Raw genomic sequence first — 22,983 nt, 5'->3', positions numbered from 1 at the left:
CGTCCTCCTCTTTCTTAAAAAAAGTCCTTCTCCTAGGCGGAGTCTTGTGGTATCGTGGTCGCCACACCAAATATTTTGCGCTCCACAGGGTGACAACAGTTCACGTAAAGCGGGTAAACAGAGAGACAGGCTCGTTCACAAAGACATTATGCGCGCAGATGCATCCTTCGCGTGGTTCCTCCTGTGCATGTGCAGTTTATGTTAACAAACGAGTTTTGTTATATACAATTAATTGGTTTATAGACAAAAAGAAATACATGCCAGTGTTTTGCTGATGAGTTAACCGGTGCCGTCCACCAACCAACCTCCGCTCAAGCAATGCGAAGACTTCAAATACCGTTGGCATACCTTACATAAAGCAAGTGAAAAACATATCTTGCAGTGATATAAACACATCAAAATATATCCTTTAAAGATCACCATTAGCGTATTCTGGCAATATTTACGCCGGAAATTTCAAAAAGGTTCGAAGACAGCAAGCTATTTTCATTGCCTCATAAAGCACATGCAGTCATTAGCAAAAGGTGAACCACCCACGACCATTAACAGGAATCCCGAATATCTGGAAGAAAACCTCGCAGCTGGCGCCTAATAAAGACTCTTAAGAAAGACTTGGGAGATGGGGTTAAACTATATATAGTCAGTATTTTAAACCTTCATTGCTACCCCTCGAACAACCGTTAACGATATCGCTTGTGCACACGTGTTCTTTTGAGGAAAATTTGTGACACTCAAATAAAAACCAACCTGTCCAATACCATGCATTTCACATCTCATAAAGCAGTTATTTGTCATTCGCGCTAGTTGTGCGATGCCCTTTGAAAACGCCGCCCCATCTGTCACCGGAAAATTGTTAAGCCAAATATAGACCAACAACAGCAAACTACCGAGCTACCGATCGTCAACACTTTACAACGCTCTTATTTAAACCAGGTTGTGCTTCTATCCCTAGGTGCTCAAGGGGTAAGCTTCACTTTAAATCTCAAAAGAGTTATAACTCCAGTCTGCCATAGTTTCATTGATACTGCTAGGAAACTGCTGCCTCCGGTTTGCGCGCAGCTCCATAGATCACTGCTCTATCGGACACGAGACCTGGTGATTACAGCAAACCTCTAATCCTCAATCGAATACTTGAGGCCACGTGATCGTAGCAAATCATCCCCTATTCCTTATCTGACAGAGGGAGAATCTGAGATTAGAACATCCTGTAAATCGCAAGCTTTCGTGTTGTGGTTTTTCATCTTAATGCAGCCTACAAACTTGCACTATACGTACTTTCATCGGTATTCAGCTAAGAAACAAGAGTTAATTCCCAATTAGAGTCTGGCGGTCGAGGAAATGTTATTAACGCTCCTTTCCAATATAATGAGCTATATTTAGGTTTTGTCGAAGCTCACGTCCTGTTTCAATGCGCAGGCTCCGAAAACGAGCTGAAGTCGCGTACTCCTGGTGTAGTCAGAAGCCAAAATAGGCCAATGGTTGATTATAAACATGAATAACGCCCTCTTATAATGTTAATGTCCTGTTTACAAGTTTTCAAGCAGCCATTCTGGGCGTTTCGTCGCGAGTTTGCCATGCATCTCTGAGAACAATCCTCGCATTGTTTCAGCCGAAGGCCCAATGATAACTTCAAAGAAATTAACAAACCGCTCAAAGAACTAATTGTCTTATTGGAGCTATATCTGCACTTTGCCTTTGTTTACTTTCAATCCCACGTTTTTACATTTATAAAAAAGAAATTGCCCAAAGGGTGCCGACTTTTTTTAATTTAATACTTATATCATCACGCCCCCAAAATTAAAGAACATAGTAAAAGGTAAACATGCCACGAACAAGAATAATGACATTGTCACAAGCTTGACTGGAGTGAGCCCAAGATTAACATGGGAAAAGAAGTGAAACTTAATATGATCTCAAAGAATATTATTGATTATTAGTCAGTGACTGGTCGAAAGGTCGTCTGGTATAACATCAGTTCAGAATGTGTGACCAGGGGTTGTGCAAGTATGTATCAGCACAACGTACGTCACAACCTGTGCTGCATGGTTAAGACTCTTGAAATATATCACAAAAAGAGTCAACATTTGATTCAAAAATCAAAAGTGGTCGCAAGACAGCCCAAGCCACACCAGGACAACAAGAATGTCATCAGGTCAGCAAGGAACCGTTATCAAGTGGCCACCGGACAGTCTGGATATGCTCGTTCATGATACCAAGGGGTTGGCTTCCAAAGACGCCGTTTGAAGTGTTGGATTCATGAAAAAATAGGACTGTCTAAAACGTTGGTGCTGACAGGACAAATGTGTGCAAGGGTGCTTTCAGGCAGTGTTTCAGGGACCTGTGTACTGTGCTGTGCTCGCTGACCATGAAGTCAAAAATGGACAAGTGCAACAATCCTTGCCTTCGGTGATATAATGAGGGACTTCTCTTTGACTTTTCTTTTCTGTGTTGTGTGGACCATCATTATAACATAAGAGTGTGTTCATCTATTGAGAAGTAAGTTTGGTGGTAGTCATGATATTTACAAACGTGTGCTAAGCAAAACAAAAAAGGAAAAAGGTTGTGCACTGATAAATCCGGCATATTTATTCCAAGCCAAGAGGCACAGCTGCCTCAACTCCAGTATACGACTGTCCCCGCTTACAGACTATGCATTCAGGTAGCCTCAGAACAATTTATTCACTTCTCTGAAATCCACCCTCTAAAAGCTTTCCCGCGCGTTTGCTTTCCCGCATAGCACTAGCAGAGCCAATATTTCAACCTAGGAAGGAAGTTCGGTGAACGAGGAGGTCGATATGCTTAGACCTAAAGATGATGCCTAATCAGGCTGGGCGTAGATTAATAATTTTAACCCGATTAATCACTACACTTTAATCAATAAATGAATCGAATAATCCGTTTCATTGAAATTCAGGCAAAAAAGCATTCAGGCCGGCATGTAGTACTTCATTTGAAACTGCGCTGTAACGTCGACACAAAAAAAAAAAAAAACGGGTAAGCCATTTTATCCACAAAATATTTTTATACTTTCCAGACGGAATAACTACCCTAGATTACAACCTTAGGGCATGATAATGTATTTTACCGTGAAATACAAGAGTGCGGCCTCCTGAAATATAGTGTGGCCTCCTAAAATAGACAAATTCGTAACGAGAAAAAAGAAAGCATTTTCACTTTCTCCGTGAAATTTCTAACTCAAAAATCCACCCATTCATCGGTTCAAAAAAAGTATCGCGATTAAAGCATTAATCAATTAATCAAAAGATTAATATATCACTTTTTCGGCGCTACTGTCTGTGTCACATCGCAAACTGTTTTTGCCGAGCTCCCTCAGTAGCTAGTAGTGATTGGATCTTCATGCGCCCACCGGAAAAAAATGTCTTTGTTTTTAGATGGAGGTTGTGCTCGATGGTAACTTGTCAAGATGTGTAAATTGACATTATTCACTGCTTAGACGACCCCTGAATGGGCTCTCAAAAAGATCAAGAACCATCTTGTCTTCAAAATGTGCCCCTATGCGATCCCTATGGTGCCCCCCCCCCCCCCCTCTTTTCCTCCAACTGGTCACAATTCATTAGATGTTGTTTAGTGGTCATGTGAAAACGTTTTACGCACGTTTTTCACTCCTTCTTTTTTTTTTTCCCTTCTACATACCAACACCAGTCAACTAGAAGAAAAAAGAATAAGCATGTTCCTTACGTCCTCTGTTCAAGAGGACGAAAGGGACATTTAGGGGCTCTAGAATCCTTCAAAAACATTGGATGTCCAGACAATCTAGAAGAGCTGCCACGTATCTGGATCGCGGAAGTTCCTGGCATGAACGGTTGTGGCCGCTTTGCGTTTCTGTATAGCGCTTAGCGCATATACCTGTGGAACATGTCACATAACCTAATAGAAAGTATTAGTATACACATCATCCTGATACTTCCGATACACCCGATAACGATACGACGCTTGCGCAAAGGCGGCGGCGGTGTATTGGGAATCGTTATCGGAGTCATCAGAACGATCTTCGAAATCTCTCTGATATGAAACGTAACGATCTTGTTTTTATTTAAAGAAGGTACAAACGTGCCTTGACCAGCACACAATTCCTGAAAATACGCCACGTGTATTATACGGTTTACACCCTCAGCTCACCTGGTTGACCTGTTACCAGAGTTCAGGGTCCCTTTAAGAAAGGCAACACAACCGTGTGACAATCAATTGCCAAAATTTTAAATTAAAAAGAAATGTCTCGGATGCAAATATGTCTACGCTCAATAGTGGCAGATATCGGAAGCAAAAAAACAGAAGCTTTTGATAAGACCAATGCCTGTAACATCCACATTCGAGCGCAAGGAACAGGACCTACATATCGCTATGGTGGGCTAAAAGAAACGGTGTGACGATCGCGCAGGCGAGAGTGGTCCCACGACTCAAGCCTACAAGAAGCATAGAGAGAGAGAGAGAGCAAGAGAGAGGTTTAATGAGGAAGGACAAAGAGCTTAACCTGGACGTAGGTTCTGGCTGGCTACTCTGTAGCCGGCAGAGCTATTTCATACCCTGTAGCAACCTCTGTAGCAAGGCTAGAGTGCAGCATAATCTGTGTGCGGGAAGCAATCAAAGTATCGAGACCAGATAAAAAGCAATTTGAACTCTTTATGAAAAAAAAAATACGGAGAGGCGACAAAAAATAAATATTGCCTGTCAAGGATATTTGATGAGCTACCCGAAGAGATCCTTAAATCTCCTAAAATTCTCAAAATGTCGGCGAAAAAAACATAATCGAGAAAATAAAAAGTCACCCAAGGAAAGTTTAGTAAATTGTATTTCTTAGTCGATCAATTCAGTGTTGTATCAAACCGATATGGTTCCACCAAATCTTCAGTATGCGCAGGTATGACTATTATTCGTTTCCGTGCTTTGCTCGCTGCGAATACTGGCAACACCATGAAATATTACTAAAACAATGTTTTCGGATTTTTTTTTATGAGCATTCAAATTGTGTTTTCAATAGGCAACTTTGTTTTCCCTTGTACCGTTCCTAAAAGGAAAAAATCGTGCATGTCTTCCTGGCTCATGTGGGAATAAAGCTGTAAAATGGGTAAAAGTCATACTAAATTGTACTTAATGGTATTGTAGAAATTATAGTAACAGAAGTTTTTAGAAATTATAATTATATAAAGAAATTATAGTAACAGAAGATTGAACACTTCATTACACTCTGTAGAGGCAGCAAATGGGAACATTACACTCTGCTCGACGCAAAAGGGAACATTAAACTTTATATTTCTCGCCTGCTTCGTTTCATCTAGAACCTTTTGTGGCGCTTCTGTCAGCTTACAGATGGAACCACGGTGATAGTCACACGTGAGGCATGAAGTGTGGAACCGCTCTCAGCCGTTGTGCAAGCAAGCAGTGGCCGCAACTTCCCTTTCTAGCCCACCATAATATCGTCAAAAGTATAGTCATATTGTTGTGCTGCGTTGCACTACTGACCACGAATTTCAATCAGTTTTCCCCACAGAACTTCGCGCGACGCGAGGTGCTGCATGAAGACAGCATATAGCTATGCCATAAGTGTACCGGTGTTTGTTTATAAGTAAAACTGGAAAATGTTGTTCGGTGCTAATTTATTTCTTGTTCTTCAAATATCCGAGTGTTTTGGCGATTTGCTTCGTACGAACGCTAAAAACGGTAATTATCGCTAAAAGCATCATAAAAAATTAAGAGTTTAGGTTTAAGGGGAAGGATTTCCAGAAAAGCAGTCAAAGCTGGAGCAAAGCTCTAAAAGAATCGGTGTTGTGGTGCCATTTTTACACCGACGGATGTTGATCGGTGTTTTTCGGTTACAACCGGAAAGTCTATGACCCTCATATATAATTCCCACTCCCGCAGAACTGCAATGCTTGTTGAAATACGATGCTTGGAGATGTCAATTTCACCATATTCAATCGTCCATCATGATAGTAGTTATCTTCATTGGTACCGCGGCATAACTAACATATATGCCATCGGGAAAACATGTTTCGTGTACATAAATATAAATACCGGTGCATACTATATTTTCCTTCGGGTGGTTACCGGTCCCACGTGCCTTTCCTATAGTCCTTCGTATTATAACGTGCCAGCTTAGTTACGTGATTGTGTGTTTCAGCCACTTACGAATACTTATATCAAATGTTTTACAGAAGCATACGTATAAATACTCCCGTATAGTAAAACCTTGATATATGAACCCTCACATTGTTGAACACCTTCATATCCGAAAGAATTCTAAGAGAACAGAACTCTCAAGATGTACGCGAAACGCAATTCGTCTGCTTCTTTGACAGGGATTGCGATGATGTCAGAACGCAGAGTTCTTATTGGCTGATAGGAAACAAAATAGTGGTTAGACCTTAAGGCATCTATAGCGTTGAGGTCTACCCACTATCCTTTCAACCAAAGCTAATCAGAGCTCGAAATCGTTCCGACGTCGCCGCAACTCCTGCCCAAGAAGCAGGCTACTTGCTACCCGCATAGACACTAGTTGATTTCGGAACCTTGGAGCTCCGTTGTAATTTTAATGATCGATGATTTGCCTCAAAATTGGCTCAACATATCAATAGACACGTTTGAACTAATAACCCGAAATACAATGAATCACAGTAACTTCTTTTTTTTTCTCGCGAAGTTATTGAATTTTCATATTTAATTTGAGAGGTTGAGACTCTGCTGGCAACGCTGAAAGCGTGACGTCAAATGTAATACGGGGGTTGTATAGCTTGTTTCGGACATATTACAATAAGTTCGATTTAAAATAAATACTGCGGAATTGCTCACGCCAGTACAAAGCGAAACAAAAAAAAACACGAAAAATACTGTCTTTTTTTAGACTGCCTCGTCGACTTGTTAATTATGCAACTTGTGACATAACATCACTATACTCGTTTTCACCTCAAGAAAAAAAAAAGCAAGTTTTGTGGATTGTTCATACGCCGCTCGAAGTAGTTCATACAAGATTTGGTTGTCGAAGAAAGAGGCGATGCTTTTGGTGTGTGAATGAAGTCGTCATAGAGCCAACCAGGCCTTTAAAAAGAAAAAGTGGTTCCCTACTTTGTACACTTTAACCCCTATTTACAGAGCCCCGAGTTTGATTAACGATTTAGCCAGAAATGTATTGGTCTCACTGTTCGTTCTTTCCCTTTTCCCTGTGATACATACAGCCTGTGCAAACAACCGTCGCTACAAGAGACTATCCGCGAAAGTTTTGTCACGCGGACGCGTTCCCTCCATGTACGACTCGTTGCGGAAAACGGTGGTGACGCTGAGCGTTGTTCCCATGTTACTCAAGGGCTATCAAAGTTCATGCAGTGCGTTGCTTGGGCATATCCGAGTAGGTTTCACAAAGAAAATAATACGGTGATGCCATTGTATACATCATACCTGCTTTGTTTGAATAAAAATTCTGTATATAACACACTTCGAACAGTGTCCAGTTATTTCATGCACTCGGTCGCTTAGCGAAACTCTCTCGCGAGAGAACACTTAATCAAAAAATGAAATTGAAAGATACATATTCAACAAATTTAGCTGCATGTGCTCAGAGCCCTCCATGTCAAGAGTTAGTGAATGCCATCACGATATGTTGGTAAACTAAGGTGACATGACAGTATGAAGAGCCGATTACGTGAAGGCAAGCCAGTGGTATTTCGTACGCAAATTTTACATATGGTCATATATGAAAACTTCCAGATATGGCCATACAAACAATTGGCCACATATACCTCATTTATGCCATATACATGTACGTGTGTGGCAAAAAGAAAGGTATAAACCTTTTCTGTGTACTCTCGTCTCCAGCCACCTAATAGGCGTATCCGGTATGGGCGACGAAAAAATAATACAGCGTTTCAACCTGCAAATAGTAAAAAAATAAAGTGGAGGCAAAACGACAAAGTGTGACGTTCACGCTTATATCCTAAATGCCTTCTATTGGCGTGGCAAAGGCAAAGTGCTCAATGTTTTCGCCCATACTGGAAGGGACGTCGAATCAAGATGGCGGCGCACTTGCAAAAGGTCTATATGTGGCCAGTGTTGTGTATGGCCGTATCTGGAACCAGCCGCATATACCACATTTGCACCATATACATGTATATGGCAGAAATAAGGTATATGTGGCCATTTTTTGTATGGCTATATATGGAACCAGCCGTATATACCATATTTGTGCCACGTATATGGCAGAAATAAGGTACATGCAGTCAATTTTGATATGGCCATACCTTAAAGTTTTTTGTTTTGTTTCTTATACTACCAGATATGAAATCAGAATTTAAATATTGCCACGTATAGTGCAAGTGTGTCCAATTTTTTATATGGCACCAATCTATTAGGTGTAGGGCAGGTAGATATAATTCATATGACTGCATGTCTGGATTATTTTTATGTACTTTATATTAAAAGCCCATTCCAAACGGGGGTTTTCCACGCAGCCTGGATGGGTGTACAAGTTAAAAGAAAAGAAAGCAAGCCTGAAATAACTAGTTCTTATTTATTGACCCTTTGTATATATTTTCTCCAATTGAGAGCGCATATAGCAACTACAAACACTGTTTTTTTCTGCATTTTATACTACGCAGGTGGTAGGCCGTAAACTCCAAAGAGACCAACTAAAAGTCGAGAAAATATTAGGTGGAAGCAAGGAGCTGGCTAATTTCGGTGTGCAACCAAAATAAACAAGTATAAGAAATTATATTTTTAGATTGTGATCTGCCACATCTGTTATCGCAGCGAGGGATGGTGACCCAAAGACTTCCTTCCCAGTCAGCAATATTTGCTTATCTCTCGCACTAGTTAACTAACACAATGTCTGCCGAGATCACCATTCGTCCAGGAACTGCACTTATCCAGGAGCTGCATTATTTTTTAATTTTTAAAGCTATCGAAACTAACTCACACTGATCTATAACAAGGATAAATCGAATATCAGCTCACCGCAACTCATCCGGCAAGGGGTTTGTTGATGGTCATGGTATTTAAGGACAAAGCTCATTGTACGCGTCACAGTCATATCGCTGTCATCCATGGGTCTTTGAAGCTTACACTACAAGCAACACGATGATTCTCCGAAGTCCGATGACTTGTATGCGAACGAAGCCGAAGAAATGATGGAGCTCAACCTCCTACCTAGCCTGAGAGCGCGCCGACTAGCTCGCGGCGTAGACTGACGACGCCGTTGGTTCACGACCGCGGCTGGCTCTCGCCGTTGACCCCCGAGTGGCCGAACCGGCATCCTCTTAGCCTCGCAGGCAGCCCTCGCGCACTTTCACCGCAGTGCAAGCGCCCGAGGCATCTCACGTTATATCGTTCCATACCAGGGGTGCCAGATGCTGTCTTTCCAGTGGTCCCCGCAGATTGCAGCAAAAACGAAAAAGCAAATCAGTTGGTTAGATTGCCCTTTGAGTGCAACTATTTCCCCGTCGCCTACGTCGAAGATTTTTCCGACGCGCTGCAAGCGGCGCGTCTCTCCGCGCCTTGGCAGAAGCCGGTAGTGCGCCAAAACTACTATCACTATGGTAGTGGTCATTGCGTACGATGAAATCACTACCGTAGTATGTTAGCGCGTACGCGATAACTACCGCCGTATTGGAAGAGCGAAACGTCTGCTTTTTGAGCAGGGGTTTCGGTGACGTCAGAACGACGCCGAGTTGTTATTGGTTAATATATATTATTATTGAAAGGATAGTGGGTAGACCTCAAGCAAGATGCCTCGAGGACTACCTACAATTTTATCTTTCAGTTAGCCAATAAGAGCTCGGCGTTTTGACAACATCGCAACCTCTGTGCAAAAAGCAGTCGAACTTGCGCTCAGCATCGGATTTGGCATACCGCAACTCCACTACCCTCACCGCTCACGACAACTCTACTATCCTGAAGAGTCACTCACACCGAATCCTCTACTACCACTACCTCGAAGAATTTCGGCATCCACTCGCCAAAACTGGCGGAAGTAACACCTTTCAGCCAACTACCTTTGTGCCTTGTCATACATGATGACTGAAACCTGAGACTGTGGTTTGAACAACGGAAACTCGTGAAGTAGGAAGAAAAAGGGACAGACAATGTCTCAAACATTGACGAAGAAACGAAGAAAAAGGGACAGACGTCTGCCCCTTTTCCTTCCTACTTCATGAGTTTCCGTTTTTCAAACCACAGTCTCAGGTTTTAATCATCATGTATAACTTGCACCAACTCGCCTGCACTTTAACCTTTTTTTTTTTTCCTTGTCGGCATTCCCACGGTTTCCCTGTGTTTCGCTCGAACGCGACAGCGTTAAGGAGCTTGTGTCACAGAAAAGCCGATGTTCGTGACGTGACGGGATGTCTCAACATTTACATGGGGTCTTAAAAAAATTTCTTCGACGAATGACGACGAAGGAGTAGAAAACGTGTCTTCAGCACGCTGCCGCCAGCCTCTGTAACGCTAGCAGAACTGGAAATCGTCCGTGAGCAAGATGGCTGTCTGGTGGCTTCACTCGTCGCGGGAGCGGGAGGCGTCGACTCGCATCCACTAATCATTGAGATCAGCACTGATCTCAATGACAATTGCTGGATCGCGCTTGCCGCTCCCGCAAGTGAAGCCACCGGGCCTCACTCGCTTGGGATACGATTTGCCGTGTTTGCTAGCCTTTGCTGCGGTTTTCCAGCGTGCTGACGACACGTTTTCTACTCGTTCGTCGTCATTCGCCGAAGAAGTTTTTTGAAGACTCTGTGTATTGTTGAGACTTGCCGTTGTGAACACGTGGAAAAGTTTACGAAAGTGCAGTGTCGCAGGAAAAAGGCACAACGCGTCGAAAGGAAGGGCTGGCGGCGTGTTCAAAGCATCCTTGGCACGCCGAAGTGCCGTGTCTCTGTGCCTTCGCGCGCTTGGATACCGACCAAGAACCGACGCCGTGTGAATGTGTTTAGCGAGTGCAATGTGCGTGAAGCCGTGTCAAAAGGTACAACTCGTCGAAAACGTGTCGCCGGTGTCGCGGCGTGATCAAAGCTTCCTTGGCACGCCGAGTGATGCATCTTTGTGCCTTCGCACGCTTGGATACCGGTCAAGAATTGACGCCGCGCCAAAGTTCTGAACGTGTGTCGCGCGTAGGTGCCTTTAGATCATTTATATATATCGGCCACGGAGTTCTGGATCGTCCAGCTGTTCCGGTGAGTTGCTATCAATAAAAGGGGGAGATCTGTACGTGTTCTTATGTACTATATTAACCATGGCTATGTCCCAAATCTACTCTAATAGATTCCGTGGGAGCACGAATAGGGCAACGTTGTGGAGCCAGGGGGGTTTTCGAAAGCAAAAGTACAAGACGACGAGAATGAAAATCTTTGAAGCGCGGCCGATATGGTCGTGTGCAATCTGTTGACCAGTTACAATTAGGCGAGCCGCGCTCAAACGTCAAGTGCAATTAAGCGGGTTGATAATAAGCCAGCACTGATCAGTGATGAGGAGCTGTTGTGCACGGTATTGTGGAAATCGTCTAAGGACGAAAAAAAGACGTACCTTCTCCCCATCTTCCGTCGCTAGTGGACGCTGGATTAAGCTCGTTCCTAAACCGCGAGAGGAAAAGACGCTGATCCAGAGGCACGAACAGCTTCACGCACATTGCACTCGCTGAACACATACACACGGCGTCGGTTCTTGGTCGGTATCCAAGCGTGCGAAGGCACAGAGACACGGCACTTCGGCGTGCCAAGGAAGCTTTGAACACGCCGCAGCCCTTCCTTTCGACGCGTTGTGCCTTTTTCCTGCGACACTGCACTTTCGTAAAATTTTCCACGTGTTCACAACGGCAAGTCTCAACAATACACAGAGTCTTCAAAAAACTTCTTCGGCGAATGACGACGAACGAGTAGAAAACGTGTCGTCAGCACGCTGGAAAACCGCAGCAAAGGCTAGCAAAAACGGCAAATCGTATCCCAAGCGAGTGAAGCCCGGTGGCTTCACTTGCGCTGCAGCGAACAAGCGGGGAAGCGCGATCCAGCAATTGTCATAGAGATCAGTGGAGATCAGTGGATCATAACAACTTGTCTCAACTGTTCTAGTTTTTATAACAAAACGTTATGTGAAGCAACGCTTTAGCGTTCTAAGATAAATTCCACAGCACCTGTAGCTACCTCGTGGACAACTTTTTGTCTTCGACCACTTTCTGCCTTTAGCTTCATAGTCATAAGCATCCAATCCAACTCAATCCAACACAAGCGCAGCGTCGCAGACGGCAGGGCGGCAGGGACGAGACCGGCATTTTTTTAGGCCTAACCATTGAAACGCAGGACAAACGTCAACATGTCGTGAGTACCGCTTTAGTTTTCTGTGAAACATTAGTACGTTAATAACGCCATAGCTATGTAGCAGTTATACGAGAGACCTTAAGTTTGTACGGGATATATGCTTACCAGTCTCGTTGGAGCGGCGCCTGCTGTACTCGACGAGAATGCCTGTCATCGCTCAACACGCGTTTCTGCTTGCCGTTGCAGTCTTTTGCAGAAACCCAAGAGTGAAATGACGCCAGAGGAACTGGCGAAGCGGGAGGAAGAAGAGTTCAACACTGGACCTCTCTCTGTGCTGACGCAGTCCGTGAAGAACAACACTCAAGTTCTCATCAACTGCCGGAACAACAAAAAGTTGCTGGGTCGAGTAAAAGCATTCGACCGGTAAGTTCGGCGTTACGCAGCGATAACAAGGGCATCGCTGTAAATTGTAATGTGTGTGTGTTTAGTCAGCCCAATGGGTGTCTAATGTCTCAACAGTACATAGATGGGAAATTTAGCCTATGGCGTACCACTGCTAGCCTGTGGCTTTCAACGTGCATCACGCGGCAGTGATGCTCGACCGCAAACGCTTTTAAAGCGGTTATTCGCGTTGAACATATGCGAAGCGCAAGTTTGTCTGCTTTTGGCAGGGGTTGTGGTGACGTCAGAGTGCCGAGCTCTGATTGAAGGATAGCGGGTAGACTTGAAGGCGGCTTGCTTTGAGGTCTACCCACTATCTTCAATCAGAGCTTGTCTCACGTCACCGCGACCCCTGCAATATAAACCGACGAGCTTAGGCTCCGCATAGTTCCCGACCAAGATTGCACCCTCCAGCTCCTGATTTTGATTTGGGGATTCCAACTATCTGCTGTTTGTCCTCGGGAGAGAGAAACATAATGAATGCGAACAACCGGTTAAAATATATCATCGTACAAGTGGCCGTCACGGTTCATTGCTAAAAAAAAAAAAAAAAAGAAAAACCTAAGTGGCTGCTTGGAACAGTTAAGTTTGGGGCAACTGTGCATTGAAGATGCACAAATTAACCCCCCCCCCCCCCCCCCCCCCCCCCCCCCCCCCCCTTTTCTCCCTGTTGTACCCAATTGCCGGAAGTTTGTCGAGCTTCTATTCATATTTACCAACGACGCATACCGAGTGAACAATTTTCATCTTGCCTTCGCTCCGACTTGCGCCTCGACTGTCCGTAGGAGCTAGTCATGTCCATCAGCGGCAAAGGACTTTTCCCTTGCCTGCCCTTTACGACAATCGAGTGTTCCCAAACGCGTCTTTGGCACCGCGGAATGCAAGGAAGGTGCACGTCAAAGGCAACGTAGAGGGTGTGCAACGACGAGATAGCCATGCGTGCAGCGCGTTGCTCGAGGCCGGGGAAGACAACAGTGTTAGGTGGATAAACAGATGCACAAGGTGCGCAAGGAGCAGATAGACTTGTACACCGTACAGTCGCCGAAACAATTAAAATGACAGAGGTTCTTGTGCGAGCTTCCCACCTTCGATAACATTTCGGCGTTTTGGGAGCCTAGAGCCTGCACAAATGCATTCGTCGCAGAAGGCAACAAATGCATGCCGAAGGTCGAGCGTCAGAAAGGGATGCCCTGCCTTTCCCACCCTGTCCGTAACTAGAGCGTTTCTGAGCAATGTCTTTTGCCTCATGCTAGCTTTTATAAAGTGTGTAATTTTGTTGGGTTTGTCTTTTTCTGCACAGTCATTGCAACATGGTTCTCGAGAATGTGAAGGAGATGTGGACAGAGATTCCCAAGACAGGAAAATCCAAGAAGAATAACCCCGTGAACAAGGACCGCTACATTTCCAAAATGTTCCTCCGCGGCGACTCTGTCATCCTCGTCCTCAAGAACCCCCTTGCTTCTCAGAAGGCGTAAGGGAACCACGGCCAGTGGCACTCCTCATCTTTGCGACACACTTCTTCACCCTCAGACACTCTTTTGTACCATAATAAACATTCTTTGCGAGTTGCACCGTCTGCAGCCCTTGACGACAGCGGTTCTGAGCAAGCAGATCTGCTCCATCATGACCCTCGTCGCTTTTTATCACTGTCGAACTTGAAGCCGCTTCATGTTCTGTCGTTGCCATGCGCAATTGTAATCCCATTTTGCAGAAGCTTGTGTTTCATCTGCTATGTGAAGCAGAGTTCACAGCTTCGCAGATTTTGTTACAAGGTATGCTTGTACTACTGGTAAAAGCATGCGAGGTGTAAACAGAGGGACGAGTTTTCCTGAAACAAATTACATTAACCGAGTATGTAGAGATCCTACTGTATGTAAAAAGACAACAAATTTGACATTTGTGTTCAGACTGTAAGGTGTGTCCGTCTGAGGTGCAGTAATGTCTGTACAGTTAACTCGTTCATTCAAACATTTGTGTCCAGACTTTAGTTTGTATTATTAGATTAATATAAATATGATGCAAGGCAAAGTAGCGATTTGCTATAAGAATACCTACACATACCAAGCAGATTTTTTTTCCTTTTCTCTATACAGGCCTAGTTAAAAGCAGGCACACAGATAAAACATTGGAAAAGTTCATTAGGGCAGCATATAAACGACAGATTTTACTTAAAACTAAACCTAAAGAGACGCCTAGCTATTCTAATCGAGGGTATTTATAAATCTGCTTCCAATATGCAAATATTCTTTAATCTCAAATTTAGCCTCTCCAGCTTTTGAGGAGGAGGAAGAAAGGGTATGGCCCTCCTCCCACAGTTTCCCCGCTAAAATGGGTTGAAAAATTGACGCCACATGACCACACCAATTCGATTCCACGCTAAGGGAGCTGGATTGGTGTTGAGATCACGTGAAGGCAATTTTCCCGCTAAATCTAGCGGAGAACCTGAATTTGTCCGCTAAATCTAGCGGAGAAACTGAAATTACCCGTTAAATCTAGCAGAGAAACTAAATTTTGTTTCTGCTAAATCTCGCGGAGAAACTGAATTTCCCCACTAAATTTAGCAGGAAATAGGTGTTGAGGTCATGCGACGTCAATTTTTCCGCTAAATTTAGCGCAGTTACGCCGCCGCCGTGAAACGAGCACCTAAGAGCTGCGCCCCAAAATAAAAAAAGCAAGGACGAACAATGAAAGCAGATTGCCAGAACGGTTCTGGTTGCATAATCGCGGTGTTTAGTCCCATCGAATGTGCTTCTCGCCAAGCACCCGCGTACTGTGGAAAAGCAATGACCGCAAGCTTTATGGGTTTTGCTTTCCCAGAGTACACAGGTGCTTGGTGGAAGGCGCACTCTTTGGGGCTAACTCACCGCGATGAACAAATAGTAGAAATTAAGAGGAAACAATGTTTGAGAATGTTTGAATTAAGGAGCTTATAAATTCATTAAAAGCATAGCGGGAAAACCAAAGTTTTTAAATTTGTTTCAATTAACCGAAAGTAGGAAATGTCCAATTGAATTATCGCAAGTGCACTGTAGGTGACAAATTTAGCCAGTGCAGTGTTACTACAAGCCTGGGGTCTATAATGTGTACTGCGCAGTAGTGATACACAACTGCACACCAAGATGCTCGCCCAAATCTAAACTGGCATGGGTGAGGCTTGACCCCAGGATCCCTGGGCTCTTCAGCGGAAGCTTGCGCTCCATGTGCTCGGAGCTGCGGAGATGAGAGGAGGCTACGATAGGAGGGTTTGTGCCTATTCCGATGAGCACATCCTCGCAGCCCCCCTCTCCACTCCACAGTCCTAACAGCCTCCAGATGACGCTACATGTATCGAACACCATGCGCTCCGGACACTAGCGTTTCATTTCATGCCAATGGTGCATAGCCAATTACAAGTTAAAAATGTATGAGCTTATGGTTCTTTCCAGTATGAGCCCATTGCCCTAGCAGACGAACTTGCGCTCCGCATAGGCTTAAAAGTGCACTGCAAGAAGACTTAAACGGACCAATGTTTCAAATGGAATGCTCATCAATGGCAAACACAAGCGTTTAGTGACATCATAACATAACTAAAAGTGACGGCATTGGCAGGAGAGGCTCAAAAAGTGCATGTTACCAGTTCTTTTGCTTTGTGGCCCAATTCTCGCTCACATCTTCGATGGAAGCGCCCATATATCTGCTAATCGTCCACACCTATGCAACTGGATGCGTGCAACCACACGTCGAGATCTAGTGTCACAAACCCTTTATTTCGGCACTCAGCAAGATCGAGGTAAAAAAAGAAAAACGGGCATCATTCCTTCTCGGCAATGGCGACAAGATGAGCGTCGATCTCCTGTTCCGTCAGGGTCCTGAAACAAAAACGTAAACGTCAGTGCCAATCTGTGGAATTCGTTCGATTGCTAATCAGCCAAACTCTAACGTTTTGTGGTCGCCAGGAAACTAGAGGAACCCGCTTCGTGGTTGAACGGAGGCTATCCCAATCCACACAAGCGGACGGAGTTAAGCTCGAGATTTGTCCTTTGCCGGCCCTTTCGTTCACTCGATCGGCCGGCGTAGGGGCCCTCACCTGAACAGCGGTTCGTCCTTTGACACCACTCCCACCTCCAGTTCGGAAGGCTTGAAGTCCGCCGAGAGGACACTCGAAAGTGCGCTGATCGCCAGCTGCAATGTGAAATAAAGCGGCGACACAAGCGAGTTGGTTTGAGGCTAACGAAAAGACGGCACACAAAAACACGAAGACTAGCAAAAGGAGCGTATGGACGAGCGCCTGCCCACGTCCCAAGATAACCAAATTCGACGTCCCCGTTTAGCCGGCGCAACATCGGTCCGCCTCTCGAGCTACGGCAACACCGCTTTACACTGCAGACGAGAAATTCGGCTCGTGCAGTACGACTGCCGGCCCAGGGTCATTAACGTGCGTCGCGCAGCAGCGATGCACGTTAAAGTAGCGACGCGCGATTGCACGCAGGAGCAACGCTCATCCAGATCGACACGGGCGGGGGCGAAGATTGAACCCGAGATTCCCGCTCCGCGTGCCACAAGCTGCGAAATGTCAACGCGCCCGACCGTCGGTCCCCTTTGGCCTCGCGTGAGCATGCGCTTACAAGTTTCTTCGGCATCGGGCACCGACCAGGCCGCCGACAAGTCTCGTCAGAAGTGTGCACGTAGCTACGGCGAAGGCACGTGCTGCCTTGTGCTCCCGGCTTGCCGGAGAACATTTTACGGCAATCCGTCGATGGCGTCCTTGCGCCGGCCACGTTTTAGGCCGTTTTCGCCCCGTCGGCGACTCTGGCGTCCTGAGCCTTTCTCGCAGTCATGAAACGCGTTCGCTCGGAAACGTTCTGAGCTTCGAGCCCACCTGTATGGTCTCGGCGTGGTTGTAGTCCTGCCTCTTCTTGAACTTCTTCTCGAGGTAGCTGTTGGCCTCCGTCTGCTTCACACCCACGCTGGTCGCCTTGTAGCCGCAGTAGTAGCCCGCCGGATCCGCCTTGTACAGCTGCGGGCCCCGCTCTTCGTCGTAGGCCACCAGCATCATACCTGCGCGGCACGACGGAGACCCCACACAAAAGGGACGTCAGAATGGAAAAGGCACGAAATAGATAACTCGGAACCCTCAAAGGACGAAGGGAAGTATGGTGCACGTGCGTTGCGCGTCTAAGGCACTAGGGAGCAGTACCGCAGGAGCAAAGATGTGCTCCGATAAGAAACCAAAACACGTCCAAGTTTCGCGTTTTCTCGGAAAGCCGCAAGCTTTTGCCCCTGCCTTATATCCTTCTGAAACAAGTTGATTTACAGGTTTTCGATGATGCTTAGCAAGTTTCTCATTGGACCCACACATTCATGTCGACTAAATGGAAAAGCAATCCTGGACATCTGCTGTGGCAGGCAGTTGGTTCCCAGAAAGAGCTTCTTTTTTTCTCGCCCACCCCAAGTTTCGAGATTTTTAACAGCCTTCTCTAAAACGCCCAGTATATGCGCAAATCGGAGTAGCGCGACAAAATGCCGTCGAGGTGTCATGTCACGTGACACTACATCACGCAATGTGGTCACGTAACACCCAATGTTACTAAACATAATGACGTTGTTGACACTTAGATCTACTACTGCATCGTGTGAGCCATAGTAGAGTAAAGCTAAATTCGGCAGGCAGTTACCATTCTAGATTTAGCTGACAACGGCTTGGTATGGCTACGACTGCACAAACTTCACTTCCGTTAAGAACTTGAAACACATTCAAGGCTTAAATGAAAAGTGTTGGGCATCGAAAGCCTGCAGCGGCACACGAGAGAAGGGGGGCCACTCACTGCATCCCAGGGGCCGCATCTCAGCGTTTTGGGTGTAGACCTGGGAGATGTCGGCCACCCGGCGGCAGAGCATGTCCACGGGGATCGGGTAGCCAAACTTGTGCTTCCAGTTGGCCGCTTCGTAGCGCGCGCGCTGCACCTGCGACTGCCCGTCCGCTGCACAAGAGGGGGAGACGAGAGGTTCGACACGCGAGACATTCCTAAGCTCGGACACGCTGTCCAACACAACGAACGTGCCACGGCCATCGCGGGATTCCGGAAGGGGCAGTGCAACGATTCTCAGACTTGGGCAGACTAATTACAGGAATTGGTATGGGTCACCCTTACAGAGTGTAAATTTTTTTGGTCTTTACAGATTTGTTTTTACAATTCAGTCGAAGTTACGCTAATGCTGTTTGTGTGCAGGTGAGCTACACGGTCAGAGGCACATAATATAAAATTTGTTAATAAACTTTTTAACGAGTGAAAATGAACACATGGTTCCAATTAGCTACTTCCCGAGCATCGTCAAAAACCACCATCTCAAGATACCGGGGAAGCGCCCACCCCATCTTCACTGTGTTTTCGATAACTCACGGTAAGGTTTTCATTGGAACCACACGTTTATTTACACTAATTTAAAAGTTCATTAACACAGTATAGTTCATTAGCCGACCTATTGTGACCATTAGCCCTCTATATTGCTTCCCCCTTCCCACAGAACTTGTCCGCACAAACTGCGTTAGTGGATCTTTCGCACTTTTTTAAGAACAAATCTGTAAAGTCTGAAAAAAAAATAAACACCCCATAGAATGAAGAACATAAAGACACATCTTTCCTTGCGCGCATTTGTTCTTATTTTAAAGGGACGAAACAAATCAAAGTTTGGGGTGCCCCTCAACTCTCACGCCGTCCTTTGAGCGACATCATGGGAGGCCGGGGGGGGGGGGGGGGCGGGGGGGGGGGGATTGAGTGGTTAGTTTTCGGATTCTGTCTTCGGGGCATCTGCAACCGCCGACTTTTCAAAGTATTCACGTCACCGAAGGTCGCGGCAGGCGATCGAGACAAATAACTGTTCAGACAGGGAGGCTGGGAATGGTTTGGTTGACTTCCGCTGGGTGGCGCCACAAACACTTGCGTACTCCTCACGAGGTGACACTGTGTTTCCTGTGCCCGGAACACGCGGCTGTGCAGCGGCCGTGGAACCACGTGTTGAAATACATTCGGTGTTTTAGCATGGAATGTTTATGTGTTTATCTGTTCATTTCTGTGTTATACTTATGTGTTAAAACACACAATTTTTGGCGGTAAAACATAAAAGTTATGGAACTGAAAATTAAAACATAAAACACACAGAATTTATGTGTTAAAACACATTAAACATCCGTTTTATGGGGCGTTTCCTATGAGAAAACCACAACGAACAAGTGTCGTAACGACCGTCATTGCGACCGTCATGAACAAGCCACATTTTAATTGAATTCATACGTGCCAATAAGAACAACAGATGTTGAATAGAAAAAAAATTAATTATAATTATATTAAAACAATAAAAAGTGAAATAAATAAAAATAAAGAAAACGTGGAGAAAAAAGTAAGATTGAAAAATCTTGCACAAACAACACACTGAGTGTGGTTTGTGCGCAAAACATTCGGTGCTTTTTGGTCTTTGTCAGCATTAGCGAGCCTGTGAAATTCTTCCCTTTGCAATTGTGCAGTGAAATCGCAGCATTTCAAGAGAAGGGGGCGCGTTTCTTCTCGCTAGTGCCGAGATAAACAATATAAGCAGCAAATTCTTGTAACGACAAAATTGTCGCGCCGTCCATTAAACAAGCAGCACTTGCTATCGGAATTTAGCGGAAATATTTCCCCAGCATATTCGGAGGGGAAATTGGGACATTGCACAACACTGCCATGTCGTGCAGTGCTATGAACGCCAACACGAGCGATCGAAATCTGGGAAGGATTCCCATATTAAGTTATCGCCTTAAAAAGTAGGGGCAGCCACTTTACGCTCCGCTCGTTTTAAAAAAGAAATCACAAAGGTAATTTCGTAAAGTGGTGAGGAGAGAAAAAAAATGGGCATCTTACCGACGACGCCGGTCATGACGCAGCCAATGCTCTCGGTAAGCCGGAAGATGTGGGTAACGGTGGTGGGGTCGAGAAGCTTGTCCTACGAGGCAAAAAGACACAGAGCTTTCCACGAGCTGCTCTTCCTCGTTGAGAAACCTGCGTGCACTTCGACTATACTGCACTTCGCTTTACGACGGACCGTAGCAGACATCACGAGCCACTTGAGCCGATCTGACACTGTAAACATGACATGTGACTGCGCACCCCACATGTTACCGAGCCTCTCCCAGAAGTCAAGTGACACGCGTGTGGCCCTAAATTGGGTCGGACGACTCGTAGCGTTCTCCACGGTCATTGTAAGCCGAAGCGAAACATCCGTGCGTGTCTGCAGCGTGCCATCGGGCTTCGGTTCACTCACGGAAAAGAATCTTTGCCTCTTTAGGAGTCATGCAGCTACTAATCGGGGTCACATGACCCCTCAGAGTCCACTCGAGGAAAATGGCGAACTGAGTGCACACAATGGAAAATTACCTTTTTCCAAAATTCAGCACTATCTAGTGGTTCTAAAGTTGTTCTAACCTATGTCGCACCAACTGCAGTAAAAATTGGCACTTCGAAGGACCCTGTTGCACCGAGCGCCATTGACGGCAGAAACGGTATGTGTTCTTTACTGCACAGTTCTTCTCGGTTCGTTTCAGTTTCGGAGGCCACTGGGAACTTGCAGCCTGTACGAAGCCCAGACGTGATTGAGACCCTAGACCAAACTCGCCAAGTCCAAAAACTTATGGGTCCAATGGTGCCCCAAATCGTAAACCAGACGAAAGTCCAAAACGAACACGATTCGGGTGCCTCACTGCACCGACGTCTAGAACGTATGGGCCCCGTGCTATCCGCTTTGGTGTATGCACTCAACTTCCTCCTTCGCTAGCCACTAGATGCTGCCATTAGCATGCCACAGATGTCGTAAAACTCTGACAACGATGGTAATCGAAGTGACCCAAGCAGGTTTCAAAAACGGCATGTTGTATGATGATGCTCTGTGTCTGTAGAAACCAAGGGGATCTATACTCTATCTCACTAGTTACGTGCAGGGCTGTGGAAGTGGCAGGCAAGAGGGGGGGAAGGCCGCTTCTGTACGAATTTCGAGCGACAGGCTAAATTCCGAGGGGGACAAAAGTAATGGCCGAGATACGCAAAAGGGGGTCCGGGTGAGAGGGGAGTCCCCATTTCCCTCCCCTTCAACTGCTTGGGCTACTCTCTCATCTCTGTACCTTCAATAACCTTGCACGTAACTAGCGAGATATAATACAGCACACTGCAAGCATTCGGCGGGTGTACAGTAAACTGAAAGAATTGGGGAAAACCCAGTACATACGGGGACTTTCTTCTGGGACACGATGACGGCGGTGTCCACGCCCTTGACTCCGATCGAGGTGAGAGCCCCCTGGTTGATTGCCTTGAAGGCATACTCTGCAAAGGGACAAAGCAGAAACTGCACTTTAGCGTCGTCACGATCTCCGACGAAGTTAGCGTCCTGAACCTGGATGCTGCAGAACGTGTGCTACCTATTGTCTGCTGCACGATCCCTTCGCACAGAGCTCTCTGTTCACCACGATTGGTGCCTACCTCCTCTCCCCGCACCCCCCTCCCCAGCACTCACTCTGCTACACTGGAAAGAGTTCGTGGGAAGGGCTTGTCATTTCTAAATGGACATGGGGTAGATTAGCTATGCTAAAACCAACGAATGTTTACATGGGAGAAAAGCTAGACAGTCTCGAAATAGCATCTCGTGTCTCCGATGTCGACTGGGAATTCGGACAGTGCAGTTATTAAGACTGCCAACTCATTTCGACCTCGCCGGCGCTTGAACTTTTGGTAGAGCCACAGTGGCACAAACTCAAAAAACGTGCATCGCTGAGCTGCATCGAAGTTTGCATGGTCCTGGCTTGTTCAAAAGGATCAAACGATGTTAGGACAACCTTCATTTACGGTTCAAACACCAAAGATCTGGAACAGTATCGACAATTGTAGCCGGCCTCCGTGTCACCGAGCATGCGACCACATCCACTTGCCGCCGCGGCAACGACAACAAATCGAGCTCGACGGAAAAGAAAGTCGCTTGGCGACAAAAGAAAGATGTGTAGAGTACGAACCGACTTGGTAAAGTCGCCCCTCGGGCGAGAAAATCGTAATGTGCCGATCAAAACCAGCGCTAGTTCCTCTTGCCATGATGACTTTGCAACACAAACTCCTCGGACCACAAACCAAGCAAAAGCCGACGCGCCGGCACGCATCGGGTTTTCTCTATTCTAATCCTAATCAATTAAAACGTTAGGTGAATTAAATTTTATAACGTGTTAATTAGTTTATACTTCCTTAATATTGTATTAATTTTAATTATTAATTTGAGTTCAATAATCTATACGTAATGCGTT

The 22,983-nt window shown here is 45.7% G+C and overlaps 2 protein-coding genes across 2 annotated transcripts; one reads left to right on the top strand and one right to left on the bottom strand.

The window, feature by feature from the left end:
• The first annotated feature begins 12,164 nt into the window (after window positions 1-12,164).
• On the top strand, window positions 12,165-14,264 carry LOC8036189 (small nuclear ribonucleoprotein Sm D2). The gene is made up of 3 exons (XM_002411703.3): window positions 12,165-12,311; window positions 12,498-12,674; window positions 13,993-14,264. Exons 1-3 carry the CDS (start codon window positions 12,307-12,309, stop codon window positions 14,165-14,167), a joined length of 357 nt encoding a protein of 118 aa, XP_002411748.1. The 5' UTR covers window positions 12,165-12,306; the 3' UTR covers window positions 14,168-14,264.
• Window positions 14,265-16,417: 2,153 nt separating this feature from the next.
• Window positions 16,418-22,979, bottom strand: LOC8036174 (proteasome subunit alpha type-6). Its single transcript, XM_002411704.4, has 7 exons — window positions 22,702-22,979; window positions 21,924-22,018; window positions 20,567-20,648; window positions 18,497-18,652; window positions 17,551-17,729; window positions 16,759-16,853; window positions 16,418-16,540 (listed from the first exon to the last, which is right to left on the bottom strand). The coding sequence occupies exons 1-7, from the start codon at window positions 22,775-22,777 to the stop codon at window positions 16,483-16,485; spliced, it is 741 nt and encodes a 246-aa protein (XP_002411749.1). The 5' UTR covers window positions 22,778-22,979; the 3' UTR covers window positions 16,418-16,482.
• Window positions 22,980-22,983: the final 4 nt, after the last annotated feature.

The sequence above is a fragment of the Ixodes scapularis genome, unplaced genomic scaffold (assembly GCF_016920785.2).
Source record: "Ixodes scapularis isolate PalLabHiFi unplaced genomic scaffold, ASM1692078v2 PGA_scaffold10__122_contigs__length_95168666, whole genome shotgun sequence".
Classification (NCBI taxonomy): domain Eukaryota; kingdom Metazoa; phylum Arthropoda; class Arachnida; order Ixodida; family Ixodidae; genus Ixodes; species Ixodes scapularis.
The sequence above is the reverse complement of the archived record's forward strand: the minus strand, read 5'-3'. Positions and strand labels throughout refer to the sequence as shown.